Below are 22,816 nucleotides of genomic sequence, written 5' to 3' on the forward strand. Positions count from 1 at the left end.
AGTTGCCTTTCCCAGCCCAAATGGAACAACATCCATCACTCCAGACAATAAGAACACACTTAAAGGGAACAGTCGGGAAAAGCTGGTGTATGTTACGTATTCAAGTGAAAAACAGATTGAGCCATCAATGTTGTAACTCCTAGCAAGACAGACTCAAATGTAGATAGGATGGATTGTAAAATCACTTCAGTATTGCAGTGTTTTCTTCCTGTAGAGGATGCTTTGTGCAAACAACCCAAGTTATTTCTTAAATCACAGCTTCTCAAAAGATCATAGAATTGTAGAGTTGGAAGGGACCGCAAGGGCCATCCAGTCCAACCCCATTCTGCCATGCAGGAAATCCAAATCAAAGCATCCCCGACAGATGGCCATCCAGCCTCCGTTTGAAGACCTCCAAGGAGGGAGACTCCACTACACTCCAAGGAAGGAGTGTGTTCCACTGTTGAACAGCCCTTACTCTCAGGAAGTTCCTCCTAATGTTGAGGTGGAATCTTTTCCTGGAGCTTGCATCCATTGTTCCATTGGGTCCTGTTCTCTGGAGCAGCAGAAAACAAGCTTGTTCCCTCCTCAATATGACACCCCTTCAAATATTTAAACAGGACTTTCATATCGCCTCTTAACCTTCTTTTCTCCAGGCTAAACATCCCCAGCTCCCTAAGTCTCTCCTCATAGGGCTTCATGGTTTCCAGACCCTTCACCATTTTAGTTGCCCTCCTTTGGACACATGGCTCCAGTTTCTCAACCTCCTTTTTGAATTGTGGGGCCCAGAACTGGACACAATATTATTCCAGGTGGGGCCTGACCAAAGCAGAATAGAGTGGCACTATTACTTCCCTTGATCTAGACACTATACTTCTATTGATGCAGCCTAACATTGCATTGACCTTGTTAGCTGATGCATCACACTGTTGACTCATGTTCAACTTGTGGTCCACTTGGACTCCCAGATCCCTTTCACACGAAGAAGTCTCTCATTCAGCCAGGTGTCCCCATAATCCTATATCTATGCATTTCATTTATTCTACCGAAATGCAGTACCTTACATATCTCTGTGTTGGAATTCATTTTGTTAGCTTTGGCCCAGCTTTCTAGTCTATTCAGGGCATTTTGAATCTTGATCCTGTCCTCTGGGGTATTAGCTACTCCCCCTAGTTTGGTGTCTTCCTCAAATTTGATAAGTATGCTCCCAATTCTGTCCTACAAGTCATTGATAACGTTATTGAATAACACTGGCCCCAGGACAGAGCCCCACTGGACACCCCACTGGTCACTTCTCTCCAGGAGGAAAAGGAGCCATTGCTGTCCATGCAACAGTTGCCTTGTCTAGCCCACATTTTACAAGCTTGTTTGCAAGAACTTTGTCAAAGGCCCTGATCCAGTTCCCTTTGTTTGCCACCACAGGTTTGTTTTCTAGGAACCACTGAGGAGGAGAAACTACTTTAATGTGAGAGGCAGTTGGCTGAAATTTAAATAATAATAATAATAATAATAATAATAAATTTTATTTGTATTTCCCCGCCTCTCCCATTGGGTTACAGGAGGAGGAGAGATGCTTGAGTTGCAGCTGAGTGTTCAGAGGCTGGTTGTTCTGAAGCTGTTTATCCCCATCTGGGAGCATAACCAGGAACAGGTAGTAGGAAAAGGAGGCTGAAGACCTAGAATCATAGAGTTGGAAGAGACCCCAAGAAAGACCATGCAGTCCAACCTCCTTCTGCCATGCAGGAACTCTCAAACAAAGCATCCCCATTGACAGATGGCCATCCAGCCTCTGCTTAAAAGCAGCCTCCAAACAAGGAGACCTCACCACTCTCCGAGGGAGTGATTTCCACTATTAAACATCTCATTATCATGAAGTTCCTCCTAAAGTTGAGCTGGAATCTCTTTTCCTGGAGCTTGCATCCATTGCTCCATTGTGTCTTATTCTCTGGAGCAGCAGAAAACAAGCTTGTTCTCTCCTCAATATGGCATCCCTTCAAGTATTTAAACAGGGCTCTCATATCACCTCTTAATCTTCTCTTCTCCAGGCTAAACATCCCCATCTCCCTAAGTCTCTCCTCATAGGGCTTCATGGTTTCCAGACCCTTCACCATTTTAGTTGCTCTCCTCTGGACACATGGCTCCAGTTTCTCAATGTCCTTTCAGGGACGTAGCCAGGATTTTAGGAAGGGGGGGGGGAATCCAGACTAAGTGCCACCATTATAATGGGGCTTGGGTGCGGCGGCGCAGCAGCACGCACCATTCATTTTTCTAATGGAAGGGGGGGTCCGGACCCCAAGAACCCCCCCCTTGGCTACGTCCCTGGTCCTTTTTGAATTGTTTTGCCCAGAACTGGACACAGGGTTATTCCAAGTGAGACCTGACCAAAGCAGAATACAGTGGCCCTATTACTTCCCTTGATCTAGAGACTATACTTCTATTGATGCAGCCTAAAATTGATTGCACCACGTTTCCATAGACGGATGGAAGCCATGCTGGAACTGTACATCAATTAAAAGGCTTTTTCACACGTTATGCAAGAAACCCACCTTTTGCCAAAGGTTGGCCATAGAGTTAAGATGGAGGACCTAGAGATTCTTAGAGAGATAGATGTTCTCTTAGGTTAAGAAAGAGTAGTTTTTTGTTTGTGGTGTTTTCCATGTTTGTGGGGGTCCTGTGACCCTAGCCCCAGCCAAGATGTGTGTGATGTATAGAGAAGGAGGGGCCTGTGCTTGCATGTGTCGCTGGATGCTGGCCCCAGGTGTGCTTGTTGTTTGTTAAATTCTTTTATTGCCTCCAGGATCTAAACAAAAATAAAAATCTGAATGTATTTACATCCATTTTAAGACTGAAAAGGAGCAGAACGCTTGGACAAAGTGACCAATGAAGAAGCAAATTCAACACACCAGGGCTGGCTTCCCAGGTCAGGGTTGATGGTGGATGCTGGACTACGCAGCCATGGCCCTGCGCAACCCTTGCACCAAGCAAATGACAATGCACAACTCAAGGTGCATTGTTGGGCAAGGTTTTCCAGAGTCACAGTCCAACGCTCAAACCATTACACACACTGCCTATCATAACCTGCATAAACACCCCAAAAGGCCTTATTGGAGCCTGCCTGGCCTTGGAAGCTAAGTGAGGTCAGCCCTGGTTAGTCCTCGGATGGGAGACCATCAACAAAGACCAGGCTCTATTTCAGGAGGAACTGGCAAACTTGAGTCTATTCCTTGCTCAAGAAGACACAGGTTTGGAAGAAAGGTGGGCTATAAATGCAATAAAGAAAGAAATGAGCAAACCCTGTGAAATTCATTGGGTCGCCATAGGACTCCCAGGCGCCTTGAAAGGACATAGAAGAACTAATCATCCTTTTCCCAGAGCATGAGGAAAATGTGCCTTTTTGGACTGTCACTCCCAGAATCCCCTAACTAGTTGGCTAGGGGATTCTGGGAGCGACAGTCCAAAAAGAACTTTCCCAAAGCCTTGCTGACTTTATTAGTTCTTGCTTTCTGATTCCTCCTCTGTTTTTTACATGAATATTATTATTATTATTATTGCAAAAGCAACACTTCTCAAGCAGGACTACAGCTCCCATCATCCCCTGGAAAGAGACTTGTGATGCCTAGGCTGCATCTACACTGCAGATTTAATACAGTTTTCATACTGCTTTAACTGCCACGGCTCCTTGGTATGGAATCCTGGGATTTGTAGTTCTACAAGGCCATTATTGCCTTCTTTGCCAAAGAGTGCAGGTGCCTCCTAAAAAAACTACAAATGCCCCGGAATGCTTCAGAGGGCTGCCAAGGGAATGCTAAGTGCTGCAGGCGAGACATTTCAGAGGAAGGAAGTGGCAAAACCACCTCTGAAGTCTTCCTTGCCTAAGAAGACCCCTTTAAAACCCATAGACACTAGGAGGCACTGCAGCGAGACTCGTCGGACAGCAGATGGCGCTGCAGGACATAGAAGCCCAGAAGCGGCGAGGATTCCCGCAGTTTGCCAGCACCAGCAGCGCATGCGCAAAAGTGGAGGGTGCTGGGCTGGTAGCTACCGGCAGCAGCGCATGCGCAAAGAGGGACCACGCTGGGCTGGAAAAGAGCCTCGCGCGCCCCCTGGCGATCTGCCGCTGTAATCGCGCGAGGCAAATATGAGTCTCGAATGTGAATTTATTATTATTATTATTATTATTATTATTATTATTATTATTATTATTATTATTATTATTATTAAACCTTTATTTATAAAGCGCTGTAAATTTACACAGCGCTGTACATACAAACTTTTTAATTGGACAGTTCCCTGCCTCAGGCTTACAATCTAAAAAGACACGACACAAAAGGAGAAGGGAAAGACGGTGGGGAAGGGGCCTCTCTAGTAGGATAATACATATAAAATACATAGCAATATAGGAAATGATTCAATAAAACAGGCAACAAAAGAACATCAAATAGCAAGTGACAATTATGCAATGCCTGGGAAGCCTTCTCTGAACAGGATGGTCTTCAACTCCGTTTTGAAGCTGGTTAAAGAAGTGATCAGGGCCCTTGTGTCTCGCGGGGGAAGAAGGTTCCAGGAGTGAGGGGCAGTGAGTGAAAAGGGGGGAATCCAAGATGGGGCAGAGGAAATCCTGGGCTGGGACAGCCGACCCTGACTACCAGAACGGAGGGCCCAAGTGGGAAGGTGAGGAGAAATAAGGTCTGATAAGTAAGGAGGGGCCAGCCCATGGAGGGCTTTAAACGTCGACAGCAGGAGCTTGTACTGAAAGCAGGAAAGGGAGTGGGAGCCAGTGAAGGGATGCCAACACAGGAGAGATATGGTCAGAGCGGTGGGTGGAAGTGATAATGCGTGCAGCTGAATGCTGGACAGAGATTAAAGGACGGAGGTGAGAGAGAGGAAGCCCAGCCAGGAGGACGTTACAGGAATCCAGTCGTGAGATCACTAGGGCATGGACCAGGATCTTGGCAGAAGAGGCGGAGAGATATGGTCGGATTTTGGCAATCGACAAGCCTTGGCTGTGGTCTGGATCTGAGGGATACACGACAGAGAAGAGTCAAAGATAAAACCAAGACTAAGGGCTTGCTGGACTGGTTGAATAGAAATGTTGTCCACAGAGACAGAAAAGGAGTGTTGAAGGGTGGACTTAGGAGGAAAGACAAGAAGCTCCGTCTTGGACATGTTGAGCTTCAAACGCCGATGGCGCATCCACTGCAAGACAGCTGTGAGGCAAGACGAAACTTGCTTATCAAGCCTTGGAGAAAGGTCAGGGGCGGAAAGATACAGCTGGGTGTCATCGGCATACAGATGGTAGGAAAAACCAAAAGAGCTAATGAGTTTTCCTAAGGACAGTGTGTAGAGAGAAAACAGAAGGGGACCCAGAACAGAGCCCTGGGGAACTCCAACAGAGAAGGGGACAGGAGAAGAAGTCTGACCGCCTGTGACCAATCCAGTTTGACCCCAAATTAACTGCCCTGGTTATGATTTAACGAGGTTTTTCCTAGGCAAGGAAGACTCAGAGGTGGCTCTGAAACATTCTGTGGGATTTTTAGTTTTTTAGGAGGCACCAGCAATCTTTGGCAGAGAAGGCAATAAATGGCCTTGTACGTTCATCTTTAATGACTTCCATTTGTATACTTGGTTAATGGAGCCCATAAAGAAACTGAGACAGCTCCCTGTCGTTGTGTTTTTATTGTTATTTTATTTTTATGACTCAGCCAAATAGTGAGGTCCATGAGGATGGAAAATGTAGATTGTAATTTAAAAAGTAACTGCCCCCCAAAATGCTGCCAATCCTGGCCTTGAGGCCATTGGAACTGCTGGGTGCAATGCCCCTCCGGCCGGCAGGTGGCGCCGCCTCGCAATCCTCAGTCTCTGCAGGAAAGAGCAGCCGGATGTGGGCTGCGACCAATAGGAGCCCTTTCCCCGCCCACTTCCGCCTCATCAGCCTCATTTTCAGAACCAAAGCCAGGGCTTAACCCTTTCTTGCCTGGGATGAACTGAAACCTTGAAAGCAGGAAGTAGAGGAACGTGGGAATTAAGTTACTCCTCCCCAACCTGAGTCTGGGATTTGTAGTTTGCAGTGGCACCAGGGCCTCCCTGACAGCGGAGGCTAAAGTACCCCAGAAAACAACAAATCCCAGGATTCCATAGGATGGAGCCATGCCAGCTAAAGGTTAACCTGGTTTGGCACTGCTTTTCAGTTTCCTGGCTCAAGGCTATGGAATTCTGGGAGTTGGAGTTTGTTGTGGGGTCTTCCTTCCTTAAGCTTTGCTCTGGACCCACAACAAACTCCAACTCCCAGAATTCCATAGCCTTGAGCCAGGATACTGAAAAGCAGTGCCAAACTGGCTTATTTCTGCAGTGTGGCTGCAGCCTGCCTTAATTCTGCCTTGGAGATGCAGCAGGCCTAGTCTTGCCCTGGACTTCAGGCCCAGCTTTGGGTCTCTGTCCTTGGCCTTGCTGTTTCCATCTGTAAAATGGGAGCATCTTTGGGGCCTCAGGTCTCTCTGGCGCACCGACCGCCCCAGGAAAGGAAACCCAGGGTTTTTCAAACTGCAAAAGCAAAAGCTTTTGAGACCAGAAGCAATCTTGTCGATCCTATTGGAGAGGCGGGATAGAATGAGGATTATTTCATTTTCTCTGAGGGTCAGCCAAATAAAACCCAGCTCAGGCCTTGCCATGATGTCCAGTCTCCTGTCGGCGGTCAAGATCTTCCAGCGGATGGAAAGGATCCCAGGAGAGGAAAAATAGAGTATAAATGCAATACATAAAACATATCCAGGGGTAGCTGTGTTGGCCTTATAGCAAAGTGTGACAATTCCCCCAAACCCACCAAATAGGGACGCCTAGATTGGAGCTACCAAAATGCACAGAATACATGTCACAAGCTTTAAAAGCTCCAGTGAATAGCAAAATACAATAACACCCAAAATCCACAAAAGGGGGACACTTTTGGAAGATCCATGGCCCTTTGTCATCTGGCAAACCTATCAAAAACTATGCAGAATGAAGAAAGAAATTGTTATTTCCCCCCATCCTGTATGGTTTTCAAGGCCTTTGCCTGACGAAGAGGAAACCAGTGGGGCTTCAGAATGCTTGCATGGTGTATTTTGTGCATTTTAGTTGTCCCCATAAAGGCATCCCTGTCTGGTGGATTTTGGATGTTATTGTCCTCCCCCAAAGACTGAGGTGGAAAAGTGCCTTTATTTGGACTTGCAAAGAATGCAAGAATGGGGGGGGGGGGGGGCTCTCATCCAAAATATAAACCTGTCCCTAAGGTTTCTCCAAGGAAGGTGGAACCCACCACCATCCCCACACAGCCCTTAGACATCCGTGTCTGGCCCTTCTCCACATGTCCCAGAACACGTGTCAACTCTCCCCATGAGCAAGGAGGAGGCACCACAAAAAAAAAAACCCTTTTGGAGCACCCCAACCCTTCTGAGGGCAGTGACTCCGGGCCCACAACAAACTCCAACTCCCAGAATTCCATAGCCTTGAGCCAGGGCCGGTGCTAAAGCGAGTTCTTTCTCTGTAGTGCCGCTGTGTGGCAGCAGGTGGCGCTGTTGCTAAGCGTCTTCTTCGTGTGTGGCTCCTTCCTTCTGCTGGGACCCAACTGGCTCGCAGGCGCTGCTACACTGTCGCCATCTGGGCTTCCTCCCATGTAACCCTTGCTGCTGCTGCTGCTGCCAGCCTTAGCCTTAGCCTTCCTCGCCTTCCTCGGGGCTCTTCTGGCCTGTTTTGGGGGGCCATGGCGGAGTGGGGCCCAGCTCAGGTGAGGAGGGCCAGGGATTGGGGGGGCTCCCCAAGGAAAAGAGGGGGGTCTGCAATGGGGCTGAGAGTGCCCCCCCTTGAAACCCCTTTGGGGCCAAGCAAGGGCTCTCTCTCTGCCTCTTAAGGGGGGGTGGCCCCCTTTTTTGGGTTAGGATGGGAATGGGGGGGGACAGTGGTTTCCTCCTTTGGGAGGGTCTACTTTCCCAGCCCCCCAGATGCCCTCCAAGGGTCCTTCTCTCTGAGACCCCCCCAAAAAGGAGAGGGAGTTTTGGAAGGCCCCCCCAATGGAGAGGGGGGCCCTGGGGAGGGAGGGAACCCTTCCACTGGGCCCACAGATCTCTGGCCTTGCCTCTCCCCCCCCCCCAGGAGAGGGTTGTTTTGGAGGATTAGGCCCTGATCCTGGCAGGCCCTCCCCCCCCCACATCCAAAGGCCTCTCTGGGGCCCCAGATGGGGACGGGGGGCTCCCCTGGGTTTCCTTGGGGGGCATCGGTCGGAAAGGCCCTTTCAAGGGAGGCGGGGGGGCAATGGAGGAGGAGGAGGAGGCACAAAATGCCAATGGCTCTTTGGGCTGTTTTTGCAAAAGCAGAGGCAATTGGGTAAGAAGACTCTGCGATTTCGCCCCTTTTTGCCCCCTGCAGAGCTGTGCCCAAAGAGGGGGGGGGGGGTTCTGGGGCCAGCAGGGAAGCGCTGCTCTGCTTCTGCCCCAGAGGCTAGTCCTGGCGGAGGAGGCCCTTGGATCGGGGCTGGCTCTGCCCCGCAGGGAGAAAGAAGGCGGCTGGACACTGCTTTTAAGGGCCCTGGCTGCTGCCCTGGAGTTCAGTGGGATGGCTGGCCTTGGCTGGCTGCTTCTGCACTGCAGGAAGAATGCGGGTTGACCTCGCTTTAACAGCCATGGCTCCATGTTAGGGGTGCCTGGGATTCCTAGTTTGGGGAGAGATTAAGAGAACCAAGGTAGCAGAGCGGTTGGAGCATTGGACCAGGATGCTGGAAAACCAGGGTTTGAATCCCTGCTCCCCCATGCAAACCCATTGGGTGGCCTTGGGCAAGTCACACTCTCTCAGCCTCAGAGGAAGGCCATGACAAACCCCCTCTGGAGAAATCTTTCCAAGCAAATCCCATGATAGGTTCACCTTAGGCAGAAGTTGACTTAAGTCTGACTCCTCTTCAGTCGGACATGACTTGAAAGCACACAGCAACAACTACAACAGTGTCAACAAAAGCAGATGTGTATGAGGCAGCAGGATTGCACATAGTTAAAGCACAATCTTTACATAAAATACACATATTAAGCTGCATATAATAATAATAATAATAATAATAATAAATATCTCACTTCTCCAAGCGATCAAAGTGGCAAATATCCATGAAATGCAATAACAGCACTTTCCTGCCATTCTGAAGATGCGTGAGATAAGTTTGACCATTTTATGATCTATGCTAATTTAATTCAAAGAGTTCGTATACATTGCTTTACATTTTTGCAGCGGAGAGCCCACAATGATTTTTCTGACTTTGCAGAATGTTATGGTTCTGCAAAATTTTGCAGCTCTGCAGATTGTTATAATTCTGCAGAATTTTGCAGTTGAAATGGTGGCGCTTTGGCCGCTTGGGAAAAGGCTCCGGTTGCGTGACGGCTCTCTTCCTCCGCCTCCAGATCCAGGAATGGAACGTGGAAGCGCAGCACCTGATGCCCCTCCAGCCCCCGCTGGTCCCTGAACTGACCCACATGAGGGAGGCCCAGCTGCACTCGGCGGAGGCCTCCCTCTGGAGCGTGGTGGCCACCGTCCAAGCCGTGGAGAGGAAGATCGACCTGCTGGCCGCACGGCTGCTCAGCCTGGAAGGGCGCTCCGGGAACGCCGAGAAGAAGCTGCTGGACTGCGAGAAGACCGCCATGGAGTTCGGGAACCAGCTGGAGAGCAAGTGGGCCGTGCTGGGGACCCTCATCCAGGAGTACGGTCTGCTCCAGAGGAGGCTGGAGAACATGGAGAACCTGCTCAAGAACCGGAACTTCTGGGTCCTGCGACTGCCCCCCGGCACCAAGGGAGAAATCCCTAAGGTAATTTGGGGTTTGGGGGAGGAGGAGGAGGAGGACGCAGGATGACGGGGACCCGTCCTCTTCCAGATATTGGATTTACATGGGTCCCTTGGTCTCCCTGGACACCCCCCCCCCAAGGCATACCAAAATCCATGGGTGCTCAAGTCCTATTAAATATACAGTGGATACCAAAATCCATGGATGCTCATGCCCCATTAGATACAATGGGGTATTATTATCTATCATTACTACAGTGGACCCTTGTTATCTGCTGGGGCTTGGTTCCAGGACCCCCTTTTGATAAAAAAATCCATAGATGCTCAAGTCTCATTCAATACAATGGCATAGAAAATATATAAAATGTCAAAATGATATATATTTAAAACAATTTCAAACCGCAGATGCTTGAATCCGTGGATAAAAACGATCCGTGGATAAGGAGGGCTGACTGTAATGCATATAATGGTGTCCCTTATATAAAATAGCAAAATCAAAGTTGGCTTACCGGATTTTCTATTATTATTTTTTGGAATATTTTCAAACCGTTCACATTTGAATCTGTGGATTGAAAAAATCCATGGATACAAAGGGCCAACCGTATTTAATTCATATGCCAGCTTTTTCCCGATATGGAATAACAGATCTGAGTTAACTAGCCAAAATGGTGAGAAATGTCTCCTCCAAATGCTGCCATGGCTGTGATGCGAAGGGATCATTCCTGCATCTGTGGCTTGAGGGTCATTCATTCATTCATTCATTCAGGCATTCTGTTCCACAGCAAATTTCTTTAATCATGAACCAAACTATTACCTTCTGCCCAGGTGTGCTCTTACTTTCTATGTATTTAGGTACCAACTCAGGACTTTCTTATAACGGCCATCTGTTTGGAAATGGCCAAAGGCTGGAAAACTGGTGTGGTTAATTTGGACCTTTGGTGGGAAAGAGTTTGGGACCTAGGGCTCCTAGAAAAGCTTTCTTACACAATAAACTGTTGCACAGGAGAAAAGGGCCAGGAAGGGTTCATAAATAAGTGGGTTCCATTTATCGACTTTGTTAACCCAGCATCACATCCGATACAACCAACAACAACCCACTTGGACTTACAGTTGGACATTTTAACACTGGACAAGCCATCTGTGAATGCGGGTTTGCCAAAAACTGAATCGCCCTCCTTAAAATGAAAGGGAAGCATCCTGGAAATATGCAGCAAAATCCAGACCTCAACGCTCCAAGACGAATGATATCTAGTCGTATTTATTGTTTGGTATTTGTTAAGTGTTTTTCTTTACTGTTTCCATTTTTTAAATCATTTACATTTACTTAATTCATATCCCAGCTTCCTCCAAGTATGGAACAACAAAGCTGAGTTAAAAGCCAAATACATTTTAAGCCAAGAATAGTGCAGCTGGCCCTCTGCGTCCAAGGGTTCTTTATCCACAGATTGAACCCTCCGTGGCTGGAAAATACTCTAAACATATATACATTCCAGAAAGCAGACCTTGATTTTGCCATTTTATATAAGGGACACCATTTTACTACTCCGTTGTATTTAATGGGACTTGAGCATTCACGGATTTTGCCATCCATGCGGGGTCCTGGAACCAAACCCCAGTGGATACCATTGACCCACAGTAGTAATAATAATGATAATGATAATGATGATAATATCCCATTGTATCTAATGGGACTTGAGAATCCATGGATTTTGGTATCCAGAGAATGGTCTTGGAACCAAACCCCAGCAGATGCCAAGGGCCCAGTGTATTAACTGATGATGATGATGATGATGATGATGATGATGATGATGATACATTGTATTTAATGGGTCTTGAGCAGCCATGGATTTTGGTATCCATAGAAGGGTCCTGGAACCAGCAGATACCAAAGGCCCAGTGTAATAATAATAATAATAATAATAATAATAATAATACCCCATTGTATCTAATAGGATTTGAGCATCTGTAGATTTTGGTATCCATGGAAGGTCCTGGAACCAGACCCAGCAGATAACAAGGGCTCATGGTAGTTATGGTTGATTAAATCTAGGTAATTGTTCTGTATTCACGATTGCTGCTTGGAGAACAGCCTCCTTCGAAGGTTGTTGTTGTTGTGATTGTTGTTGTTGTCGTTCATAACGGTCTCAAATCCCTGGCAGACTCACCTGGAGGACCAGATCCCTTGGTCAGCCTGGACCCAAATTGCAGAGGGCTTCATAGGGCGCAACTTTCCCTTTGATTCTGTCTCATTGCTTTTCCGTTTCCAGATGCCAGTGACATTTGTCGACATCGCTGTGTATTTCTCTGCCGAGGAATGGAAGAACTTGGCCGAGTGGCAGAAAGACCTGTATAACAACCTTGTCAAGGAGAACTACGAGTCCCTGCTAAGCCTAGGTATAATAACACCGCCATCAGCTTGTTTTGCTATAGGCTTTTGGAAGCTTTTGAAGGCTTTCAGGGGTATAGTATTTGCAACCATTACTGCAAGCCTATAAGGTAGGCGAGTATTACTCATTCTCCTCTTTAAATGAAGCTGGACTAGCAATGAGGATCGCTGGGGAGTTTATGGCAGAAACAGGATTTAAATTGGGGCCTTAGGCTGCCGCCACACTGCAGAATTATTACAGATTCACACCACTTTAACTGCCATGGAATCCTGGGATTTTTAGTTTATCGTGGCACCAGAGGGAGAAAAGGCTTAATATTTCAGGAAACTACAAATCCTAGGATTCCACAGCATTATTGAGCCATGGCAGTTAAAGTGGCATCAAACTGCATCAATTCTGCAGTGTAGATGCAGCCTTAGAAATCACAGCTCTTTGTTCTACTGAGCATAAACCTGTATAGCCAAATAAAATGGAGTATTTATATCGGGCAAGAGCTCCGGATAGTAATTTTATATCTAAGCTCTGTGTCTGCATGGAGTTGGAACTGAAGATAGCAGGTCATTGTTGGCATGTCTTACGTAGTGGCCCTGGGACCATGCTATTCTCGTTTTATTATTTGGATTAATTAGATTACAAAAGTGAGATTGAACTGCAAAGATTAGTAGATGAAACAAGCGCTGCCTAGAGCAGCGGGACTTGGGCATCCACAGATTTTGGTATCCATGGGTTTTTTTTAACCAGACCCCATAGATACCAAGGACCCACTGTATAATAATAATAATCATCACCATCAGCATCATCCATTGTATATAATGGGACTTGAGCATCCACAGATTTGGTATCCATATGGGTCTGGAACCAGACCCCATAGATACCAAGGACCTACTGTCCTCCTCCTCCTCCTCCTCCTCCTCCTCCATTGTATATAATGGGACTTGCACATCCACAAATTTTGGTATCCATAGGGTTCTGGAACCAGACCCCATAGATACCAAGGACTCACTGTAGTAGTAGCAGCAGCAGCAGCAGCAGCAGCAGCAGTAGTAGTAAATTGTATATAATGGGACTTGAGCATCCATAGATTTTGGTATCCATGGTGGGTCCTGGAACCAAACCCCAGTGGATACCAAGGGTCTGCAGTGTGGATGCACCCTGAGTCTTCATTTTCTCTCTTTTCCTTCCTTCCTTCCTTCCTTCCTTCCTTCCTTCCTTCCTTCCTTCCTTCCTTTCTCAGGAGCAGATGTCAGCGTTTCCAAGCCAGAGTCGCATTCCAGGGTCGAACGGGGAGTGGATCCCTGTGTTCCGGAGCAACAACAGACCACCGCCAAAGAGCGAGAGATCACCGCAGATCCCTGTCCAGGTGAGATGATAGGCTTTAAGAAGGATGGCTCCTTGCCCAGGTGAGGAGGTGGGCTTTGGAAACCTGGTCCATGCCAAAACCAAGCAACGCCAGTCTCTTGTGGCTGACTGTAAAGTGCCCTTTTCGCCGACAGATCCTCAGAGTTTTCCCCAAACAAGGACTGGAATATGAACCGCTTTGTTCAGTTGCAGGGACAGAAGAGTCCTTTGCCTGTTTATTTTAATAGGTTTTTATTCAAAATAGATATGGACATATGTTGACATAGACACAAACATGCATATGAATATGTAAGAACATAGAACAACAACCCCATTCCCTCACCTCCCTCCCTCCCTCAAAAACAAACAAAACTTCCTTCTTATTCTCTATTTGGTTTCTTAATATCTCCATTTAATTTAATTGAGTTAATTTAAATTGTTAGTTTAAATAGAATTGTTAATTTTATATTACATTTCTAATTTAAATGGAAGGCATTCGCTTTGTGTGTCATTTTGTGGGAGGGAAAAAGGGTGCAAAAAAGAAAGAAGTAGATTACGAATTATGGATCATATAATTCGTACTATTTAATAACACATTTATTAACAAAAACATATTCTCTGCCCCAAAATCATTTCCAAAAACTGGAAGACTTGTATGTAAGACTATGAGCAATATCAGATCACTATAATTCCTCACTGTCATCTTCTCTCCCCATCGCAGAACCCATCATGTCCACAACGGACATCTTGACCCGCATCAAGCAAGAGGAGCCCTTTCCGGGTGGAGGACATTTCCCAGAGGAAAGGGGGATCCCACCAGATCCCTGTGCAGGTGATCACCGGGTTGGATTGCAGGGAGGGATCTGTTCTGTAACCCAACAGTTTTGCAAGTCAAGTTAATGTTTATTGTAGTAGCCAAAGGCCATGGCAAAAAGAGCTTTATCAAAAGTATAAAACATTTAAAACAAAAGGCACCGAATACAAAGGACAAAAAATGTCCCAGCCTTTAGTGTGCAGTTGAAATAGTTAACTGTTAAAAAGGACGAAAGGAAGAAGAGACACCTTTCCTGGATATTAGTAAACATGTGCAATATAATCATGAAATCTAATTAATACTTGGCGTCTCCTTGGCAATTTATGGCAATTTTGTTTAACTCTCTCTTCCTAATCCCTTTTGCAGCCGTGGCAAAAAGAGCCACTCTGTGCGTTACATAGCCATTAGTGTCACTCAAAAGGAATGGGACCGAATCAGCAGTAGAGCTCCCACTTTTGTTTGTCAGCAAGGTGTTAAAGATCTCTTTCTAGGGTCACTGTACAATGGACAAAATAACAAGCAGTGAACAATATCCTCCACCTGAGTCTGGTCTCAAAAGGCACTTTGTTGTAGCATCTGTCTAGAACTGCATTGTGACGGCAAAGGCTTTCACAGCTGGCATCCATAGCTTTCTGTGGGGTTTTCATGTTCTAGTCTTTTGTGCTCTGGAAGAGTGTGTTCCTGATGTTTCGCCAGCATCTGTGGCTTTGGCATCTTCAGAGAACGCTGGCATGGAGGAGAGTGGGGTATATTTATATATACTGTGGGACCCGTGTGTGTGTGTATACACTTTTGCCTTTCACTATATATAGGTAGATTAAACCCTTGCCTTTCTCCATATATATTCATACATACTTTATTGCTTTTGGCCAATGGCCATTGCAAAATCAAGGTAATAATACAAATATATATATATATATATATATATATATATATATATATTATTTATATACCGCCCTTCTATAAAACCAGGGCGGTGTACAGCATTCATAAAACACACACAGTTCAGTTATCATATACATAACACGATAAAATACAATAAAAACATTCCAGCCAGCGTACCACTGCTGACGTAGAGGGGAGGGAGGGGTTAATCGGGGCTTGCATCTGGGAATGCTTGTTTAAATAAGAAGGTCTTCAGCCCCTTTTTGAACTGGGCCATAGAGAGAGAGAGAGAGAGAGAGAGAGAGTCTTGCCTTTCACTATATATAGGCAGATTAAACTCTTGCCTTTCATCATATGCATATATAGATATATAGATACATAGATATATATACATACATGTACACACAATTGGTCTTCCTTATCCACCGATTTCTTATCCATGGATTCAAGCATCCACGGCTTGAAAATATTCTTAAAAAGTATAAATTCCAAATAGCAAACCTTGATTTTCCATTTACTTCAAGGGACACCATTTTTCTATGTCATTATATTTAATGGGACTTGAGCATCCATGGACTTTGTTATCCATGGGGATCCTGGAGCCAAATACCAGTGTATAACAAGGGCCCACTGTATATCTATTTGGTGAAAGGCAAGAGTTGAATCTGCCCTGGAAGCACTGACCCCCTTCTGTTCTCTCATCCATCCCGCTTTTAGTATGGGACTGCTGGAATCTTATAAGTATTATTTTCCATGGCTTCACCCTTTACATCCTTCATTACCTGCCCCTAAGTTTTACCCTCGACTTATCCATGGGTTACATCAAAATCCATAATTATTAATTAAGCCTCTCTGATAGCCTTTAGGGCTGAAGGGCAGGGTATAAATACCATAAATAAAATAAATGATTATGGCCCCAAAACCTGCCCTTGACTTATATATGAGGTCGACTTATAGTCGAATATATACAGTGCCCCACTCTCTTCCATGCCAGCCTTCTCTGAAGATGCCGAAGCCACAGATGCTGGCGAAACGTCAGGAAAAACTCTTCCAGAACATGGCCACGGAGCCCCCAAAAACACAAAAGACTATCCTTCCTGCATTCTGTGCAATAATAATAATAATAATAATAATAATAATAATAATACACTCCTCCTTCCGCATTCGCTGAGGTTAGGGGGATAGGACCCCCATGAATGTGGAAAAAACACAAATAACAAAACACTATGTTTTTATTTTATTTTTAATTATTTTATTAATTTTATTTTTAACCCCGCCTTTCTCCCAAGTTGGGGCCCAAGGCGGCTCACAACAGTTTTACTTGAGAGGACACCTCTCTAGCAAGCTTTAGGTCATTCAGTGGAACTCTGTGGTCCTCTGCCAGACATTGACCATAGAGTTGCGCTGGAGGAGCTACAAAGGCCTAGTGGAGTGTCCTCTCTAGAATAATCTCTAGGTCTTTCAGTGCAACATTTAGTTAAAGTTGACCATAAAGTTGCACTGAAGAACTTAGATATTCCTAGAGAGGAGATATTAATCAGATCCGTGAATAATCAAAGCTGCAAATGTGGAGGGATGAGTGTATTAGTAGTAGCAGTAGTAGTAGTAGTATAGGAACTGTATAGGGACTATAAAGGTGTTCTCTTAGGTAAAAAGAATAGTGGTTTTTAATTTACGTTTTTCCCACATTTCCTTTGTCCCTAACCCAGTGAATGGAGAGGGGCCATTGGAATAGGTACTTTTCAGGGTCCATGTTGGGTTCTGCATCTAATGTTGTTGGATGTCTTTTTTCTATCTTCGTGTAGGTACCGAAGCTCTGATGTCTGCGCATGACTTTCTGTCCTGGATTAAGCAAGAAGAGGAGCCCTGCGTCCGAGAGCATTGGGATCCGGCTGAGAGGGACATCCTCACGGCCCCCGGCAACAGTGAGTGACCACAGATCTTCTTTCATGGAATATGTCACACTAAAGGCAAAGGAATGCCATGGAAAGAGTAGGGATCGGTTCTTATCCCACCACAAAGAGGAGGAACACAACATGCTCCTGCAAACTTTTCATCCCAAACCTAACAATGCGCACGCCTGAAATGAAACAAGCAGGTCAAGTAAACCTTGCCTACCTCTGCACTGCAGAAATAATGCAGTCTGACACCGCTTTAACTTCCATGGCTCAGTGCTATGGAATCCTGGGGTTGATAAGTTTGGTGCGGGTACAAGGTGGATTTGATTTAAATCAGTTTTACATTAGAGTAGATTTGATTTAAATCAACCCTCAGAAATCAACTCTATTTGATTATGTGTCGTCGTCCCCCAAAGACCCTTTTTCACTATAAGCTTAATATATATTTTACAATTATCTTGTTCTCCTCTCCTCCCTTCCATTTTTACTCTTTTCTCAACCCTTTCCTTTAATATCTTTTCTTCCCCCGCTTCTTTTCTCTCGCTATCATTCCTTTCTTTCCCCTACCTTAGTCCTGTTTCTCCTTCTCTACCTTTCCTTTTCATCCTCTGCCTTTCACTTTCTTTTCTCCCTCACTTCCATTCATTCCTTCCTTTTGGTTTCTCTCTTACCTTCTTACAACCCTCTTACTTCTTCCCACCTCTCCTCTTCATTCATTTCCTCTGTACCCTCTTTCACTTTCTCTATACCTTTGCACACATACTTAAACCTTCTTTCCTCTTTTCCCTCTTCTCCTTCCATCCTTTTTTCTTTCCTCCCCAATTTCTCCTCAAGCTTCTTTTTCCCAAGGCTAACTGAACTTGGTTTGTACTTCCAGCTGGCGGCACGATGGTGGTCAAAGCGGAGCAGTCGCGTCCGTGTCCGGAAGAACCAGCGAGGCCCAGGGAGTCGATGTTCCCGGGGGAACCCCCTCCGGCAGCCGGAGCAGCTATGGACGCCTACGCCGGCCAGTGCGGCCCCGTCCTGCAGCCCCTGAGCCCGTCCCGGAGCAGACCAGCCAAACCCCTCGAGCTAGAGAGTGAGCTCCAGAGTATCTTCACCCCGCAAGGCCCTGCTGACCGGCCCCACGGCTGCAATGAGTGCGGGAAGATGTTCGGGGTGAAGAAGAGCCTGAAGGTCCACCAGCGGAGCCACCACGGCCAGGAGCGCCCGTACGAGTGCGCCGAGTGCCGGAAGAGCTTCAATTGCCACTCGGGGCTCGTGCGGCACCAGATGACCCACCGGGGCGAGCGGCCCTACAAGTGCGAGGAGTGCGGCAAGTGCTACAGCCGCAAGGAGCACCTCCAGAACCACCAGCGGCTCCACACCGGCGAGAGGCCCTTCCAGTGTCCCGTCTGCGGGAAGCGCTTCATCCGGAAGCAGAACCTGCTGAAGCACCAGAGGATCCACACGGGTGAGCGGCCCTACCAGTGCGCCGAGTGCGGGCGCAGCTTCCGCTACAAGGAGTCCCTCAAGGACCACCTCAGGACTCACAGCGCTGAGCCCCCCACCCAGCGACTCCTGCCACCCTTGGGTGGGGACACCGTCTCGTAGTACGCAACGGGATGCAGAAGCGGGGAGCCTTTGCTGTTGGTTCCGTCTCCATTAAAACTGATCCCTTGTGTGCCCCTCCAGGTCCAGCGCCCTAATTCCCTCTGACATGGTGGACAGCCGCTAAAAAGACGTCTGGAAATGTGTGCATGCAGATGGCGGGGAGAAAGTCATAACTTGAATGCAAAGGCGGTTGGCTGGTCATCATGTACTAAATATGTAGGACCAGGTTGCTGTCAGTTCAGACATCGTGGCCTCGGGCAAAACTGGACCAAAAACTATATCGGTTTTTCGGCGACTTGGGATGGACACTGTGAATTTTCCAATTTCACAAAAGAATGTTTCTCTCTCTCTCTCGGAGGGGATTGTTGGAAAGCGTATGTTTTAAAGGCTCTCAAGCCATATTACTCCAATTCCACCTTCTCACCTTAGGTATATATGAAACGATCATGGTTTCCAGCCGTTTTGGATGGAATGAATTTCAAGTTTGGGCAGGATATACTTTGTTAACTGTGGAATGGCCACCCTTGGATGGACCCTGGTTAATAATGGCGTCTTTCTCGCACCATGTACAAGTAGGAATGCTTCCTCTCCTTCCCTGGGCATCCCATTTGTGTTGCTCCCACACACTCCATGGGGCATTTTTGAGCCATTGGCGTCCTCCTCTTTCCCCGCAGCGCCTCCTTCCTTTCCTGGTCTCCAGACCGTTTCGGCCGCAAGCACCTTCCCTGATTCTCCTGATCTCAAACCCTGCTCCCAACAAACACACCCGAATCTTGCTTTTTCTCCCCTGCCTTTTGCAAATATATTTATTCGTTCTCCTCCCGTGACACTACTCTCCTTTTGAAAAGCCCTTTTATTTCATGAAGATGCAATCCAGCTTTTTTTTAAAAAATAATTTTTTAACAAAATAAACACAAAATTCTTTCCCGGCGTCTTTTTGTAACAAAAGTGCAACACAAACAAAAACAAAAGGGGGGAAAGGGGGACAGTAGGCTTTTAAAAATGATTCATTATGGAATAGATGCTTTGGTGTTAGAGCTTTTAACAGGATTTAGTATCCAACCCATTAAAACTTCCCCTCACATGATGGTTTTCTTGATGTATTTTAGATGTGAACTTATGACACACACACCCTTTTTAATTGAAGATCTAAAAATGAAATTTATGTTTTCTAGAAACAAAGTGGTTTTTTTTTGGGGGGGGGGTGATATCAAACAGTTTAATCAGACGTTGGGATTGTCTCTTGGCCCCTTTGGAGTGGATACCTGCTGTAGCAAACCTGAGTTTCTTTTGTAGTGTGTGACTACACAACCAATTGCAAAAAGTTAACATGGGTTTCTCAAAAACAAGTCACACCAGACCAATCTTATCTCTTTTTTTGATAAAATACCAGCTTGGTAGATGAAGGGAATGCTCTGGATGTAACATGTCATGATTTCAGTAAGGCCTTTGACAATGTCCCCCACAATATTCTTGCAAACAAGCTTGTAAAATGCGACAGTTAGATGGATTTGTAACTGGCTGACCCAAAGGGTGCTCAGCAGTGGCTCCTCTTCTTCATCCTGGAGAGAAGTGACCGGTGGGGTGTCCAGTGGGGCTCTGTCCTGGGGCCAGTACTATTCAACATCTTTATCAATGACTTGGATAAAATAGAAGACATACTTATCAAATTTGCAGGTGACACCAAATTAGGGGGAGTAGCTAATACAGAGAAATGTAAGGTACTATACTTGGGTAGAAAAAAATTAAATACACAGATATAGGATTATGAGGGACACCCGGCTGAATGAGAGACTTCTACATGTGAAAGAGATCTAGGAGTCCTAGTAGACCACAAGTTGAACATGAGTCAATGGTGCGATGCAGCAGCTAAAAAGGCCAAAGTGATTCTAGGCTGCATCTATAGAAATATATCAAGGGAAGTAATAGTGCCGCTCTAGTCTGCTTTGGTCAGGCTCCACCTGGAATAATCCTGTGTCCAGTTCTGGGACCGAAAATTCAAAAAGGATGTTGAAAAGCTGGAGTGTGTCCAAAGGGGTGCAACCAAAAAGGAACGTTGGGTACTTACCGTGACACGTTCATTTCCTGCAGAGAAGGGTCCTGGCATCCTGTAATCTGGGTTTAGCTCCTCCTATTCGCTCCTGTAGGCAGGGACAATAAACAAAAGGCCGGCCCCTATATAGGGAGGAGCTAGCCCCCCTGAGCCTCAGTCAATAACAAGCCAAGCAACTAGTAAGGTACTCAAGGAACTGAACTTTAGTAACATCAGCTAAGGGTTAACTAGAACACCTTAGAAAAAAAACTAGTCCAAGAACAAACAAGAACTCAGAAAAACCAATCCAGCATCAAGAAGAAGAACAAGGCAGGTCCACCAACAGGCAGGCAGGGTCGGAGGCCGCAGGCAGCACCCGGGTGGGCAGGATGCCAGGACCCTTCTTTGCAGGAAATGAACGTGTCACGGTAAGTACCCAAAGTTCCTTTTCCCAGCAGAGAGGGTCCTGTCCTCCTGTAATCTGGGATTTACAAAAGCCCTCTCGAAATGGGAGGGAGGTGCTGCTAGGAGACTGTGGCCCCCGACACAATCTGTTGGAGGAACCTCCTTTCAAATGACGCCTCTGCGGACTGAGACACGTCCAGTTTGTAATGTCTTATGAAGGTCGAAGGCGACTTCCCTGTGGCCACCCTGCAAATATCTGACAGGGAGGCGCTAGTGGTCAAGGCCGCAGAGGTAGATGCACTCCTGGTTGAGTGCACCGTCACCCCCTCGGGTGGAGTGAGATCAAGAGTTCAGTAGCTCTTTTGAATAGAAGACCTGATTCACCTAGTCAGAGTCGAGACTGGTACCTTGCACTCCAAAGAGCCTGGAAGAAAGGAAACTAACAACATCTCAGATGACCTTAAGGTTGAAGTCCTCTTGATGGAGATTTTGAGGGCTCTGCACACATCCAATGTGTGCCAGGTCTTTCCCAAGTCCTTCTTAGGATCGGGGCAGAATGAAGGCAGGAGAATGTCCTGTGACACCTGAAAGGCTGAGTTGACCCTAGGCACAAAGGTAGGGTCTGGACGAAGGCACACTGAGACAGGCCTAAAAATACACAAGTCTTTACGTACCGACAGGGCCCCAGCTCTGACACCCATCTGGCGGAGGTAATGGCCATGAGGAAGATGGCCTTGAGGGAGAGGTGTTTGAGGGAGGCCTCCCGAAGGGACTGGATCGGCCCAACCGTCAGCGCCTTTAAGACCGTGTTCACATCCCAAGATGGAAAATGATGTCTGGTGGGCAGGCCCTGTTGGAAAACTTCCCTCAACAGCCTCTTAATGTGAGGATGGCTGCCATTCTAGCTGCTCTCGTATGGAGCAGAAACGACGTGATGGCAGACACCTGCCTTATAACCATGTTGGGTCAAGCCCTTCTTAATGTCATCTTGGATGGACTATAGCAGGTCAGCCACTGAAAACCTGAAGCAGTTGATGAGAACTTGCCTAAGCAGTGGATTATGTGATCAATCAGAATAGAACCTGATCTAATCTGGACCTATGGCAGCTTCCAGCCTATCACTGATCACCTTGTCAACTGGTTATAGCAATGAAGGTGATATTAAGGTGATTTCATTTGTAGTAATTAAGACTTACCACTCTGAAAGAGGAATGTTAATGTCTGACCTCCAATTAAAATTTCAAAACAATGTGCAGTTCTTTACTGGAACATCTGTGAACCTGTGTAAAATAAGACTAATCCCATGGTTAGGCAAAGAAGACACTGGATTAACCTTTATCTCACAGACATTGGTGAGTCCATGCAGAAGCATAGATGCACTCTGTGTTAACAGGGCATGTGGTCAGAATTAAGTCTGATTTCTTTTGAGGATGAACTTGTCTAGAGACTTCAAAAATCACCCCAACTCCATGTAGCAGACTATCATCAACCTGTATGAAGGCTGAGGGGTCTCGCGGCTAAATGAACTGCTGATTAAGGAGTCATGAAATGGGAACAGGGGGTTTGGCAAGGATAGCCCTCTGGTATCTAATTTTGAGGAGAGAATTTTCTCAAAGGAACACAAACCTAAATTTAAAATAGTATAGTGGGCCCTCTAGTTGGATTTAGGACTTTGCATGGATACCAAATCCATGG

General features: G+C 46.4%; 1 protein-coding gene across 1 annotated transcript; it reads left to right on the forward strand.

Moving 5' to 3' along the window:
• The first annotated feature begins 7,584 nt into the window (after nucleotides 1–7,584).
• On the forward strand, nucleotides 7,585–19,822 carry LOC149310188 (zinc finger protein 398-like). Its single transcript, XM_089533918.1, has 7 exons — nucleotides 7,585–7,738; nucleotides 9,393–9,794; nucleotides 12,037–12,163; nucleotides 13,391–13,516; nucleotides 14,216–14,326; nucleotides 16,999–17,118; nucleotides 17,969–19,822. The coding sequence occupies exons 1-7, from the start codon at nucleotides 7,715–7,717 to the stop codon at nucleotides 18,682–18,684; spliced, it is 1,626 nt and encodes a 541-aa protein (XP_089390044.1). The 5' UTR covers nucleotides 7,585–7,714; the 3' UTR covers nucleotides 18,685–19,822.
• Nucleotides 19,823–22,816: the final 2,994 nt, after the last annotated feature.

Source organism: Sceloporus occidentalis, unplaced genomic scaffold, assembly GCF_023333645.1.
Source record: "Sceloporus occidentalis isolate IW3139 unplaced genomic scaffold, rSceOcc1.0.p SCAF_7, whole genome shotgun sequence".
NCBI lineage: Eukaryota > Metazoa > Chordata > Lepidosauria > Squamata > Phrynosomatidae > Sceloporus > Sceloporus occidentalis.

Coding starts and splice junctions, on each gene's coding strand:
- LOC149310188 (XM_089533918.1), top strand. CDS start 7,715: ATGGCGGAGTGGGGCCCAGCTCAG. Junction 13,517..14,215: donor CACCGCAGATCCCTGTCCAG/GTGAGATGATAG, acceptor TCCCCATCGCAG/AACCCATCATGTCCACAACG. Junction 14,327..16,998: donor CCCACCAGATCCCTGTGCAG/GTGATCACCGGG, acceptor ATCTTCGTGTAG/GTACCGAAGCTCTGATGTCT.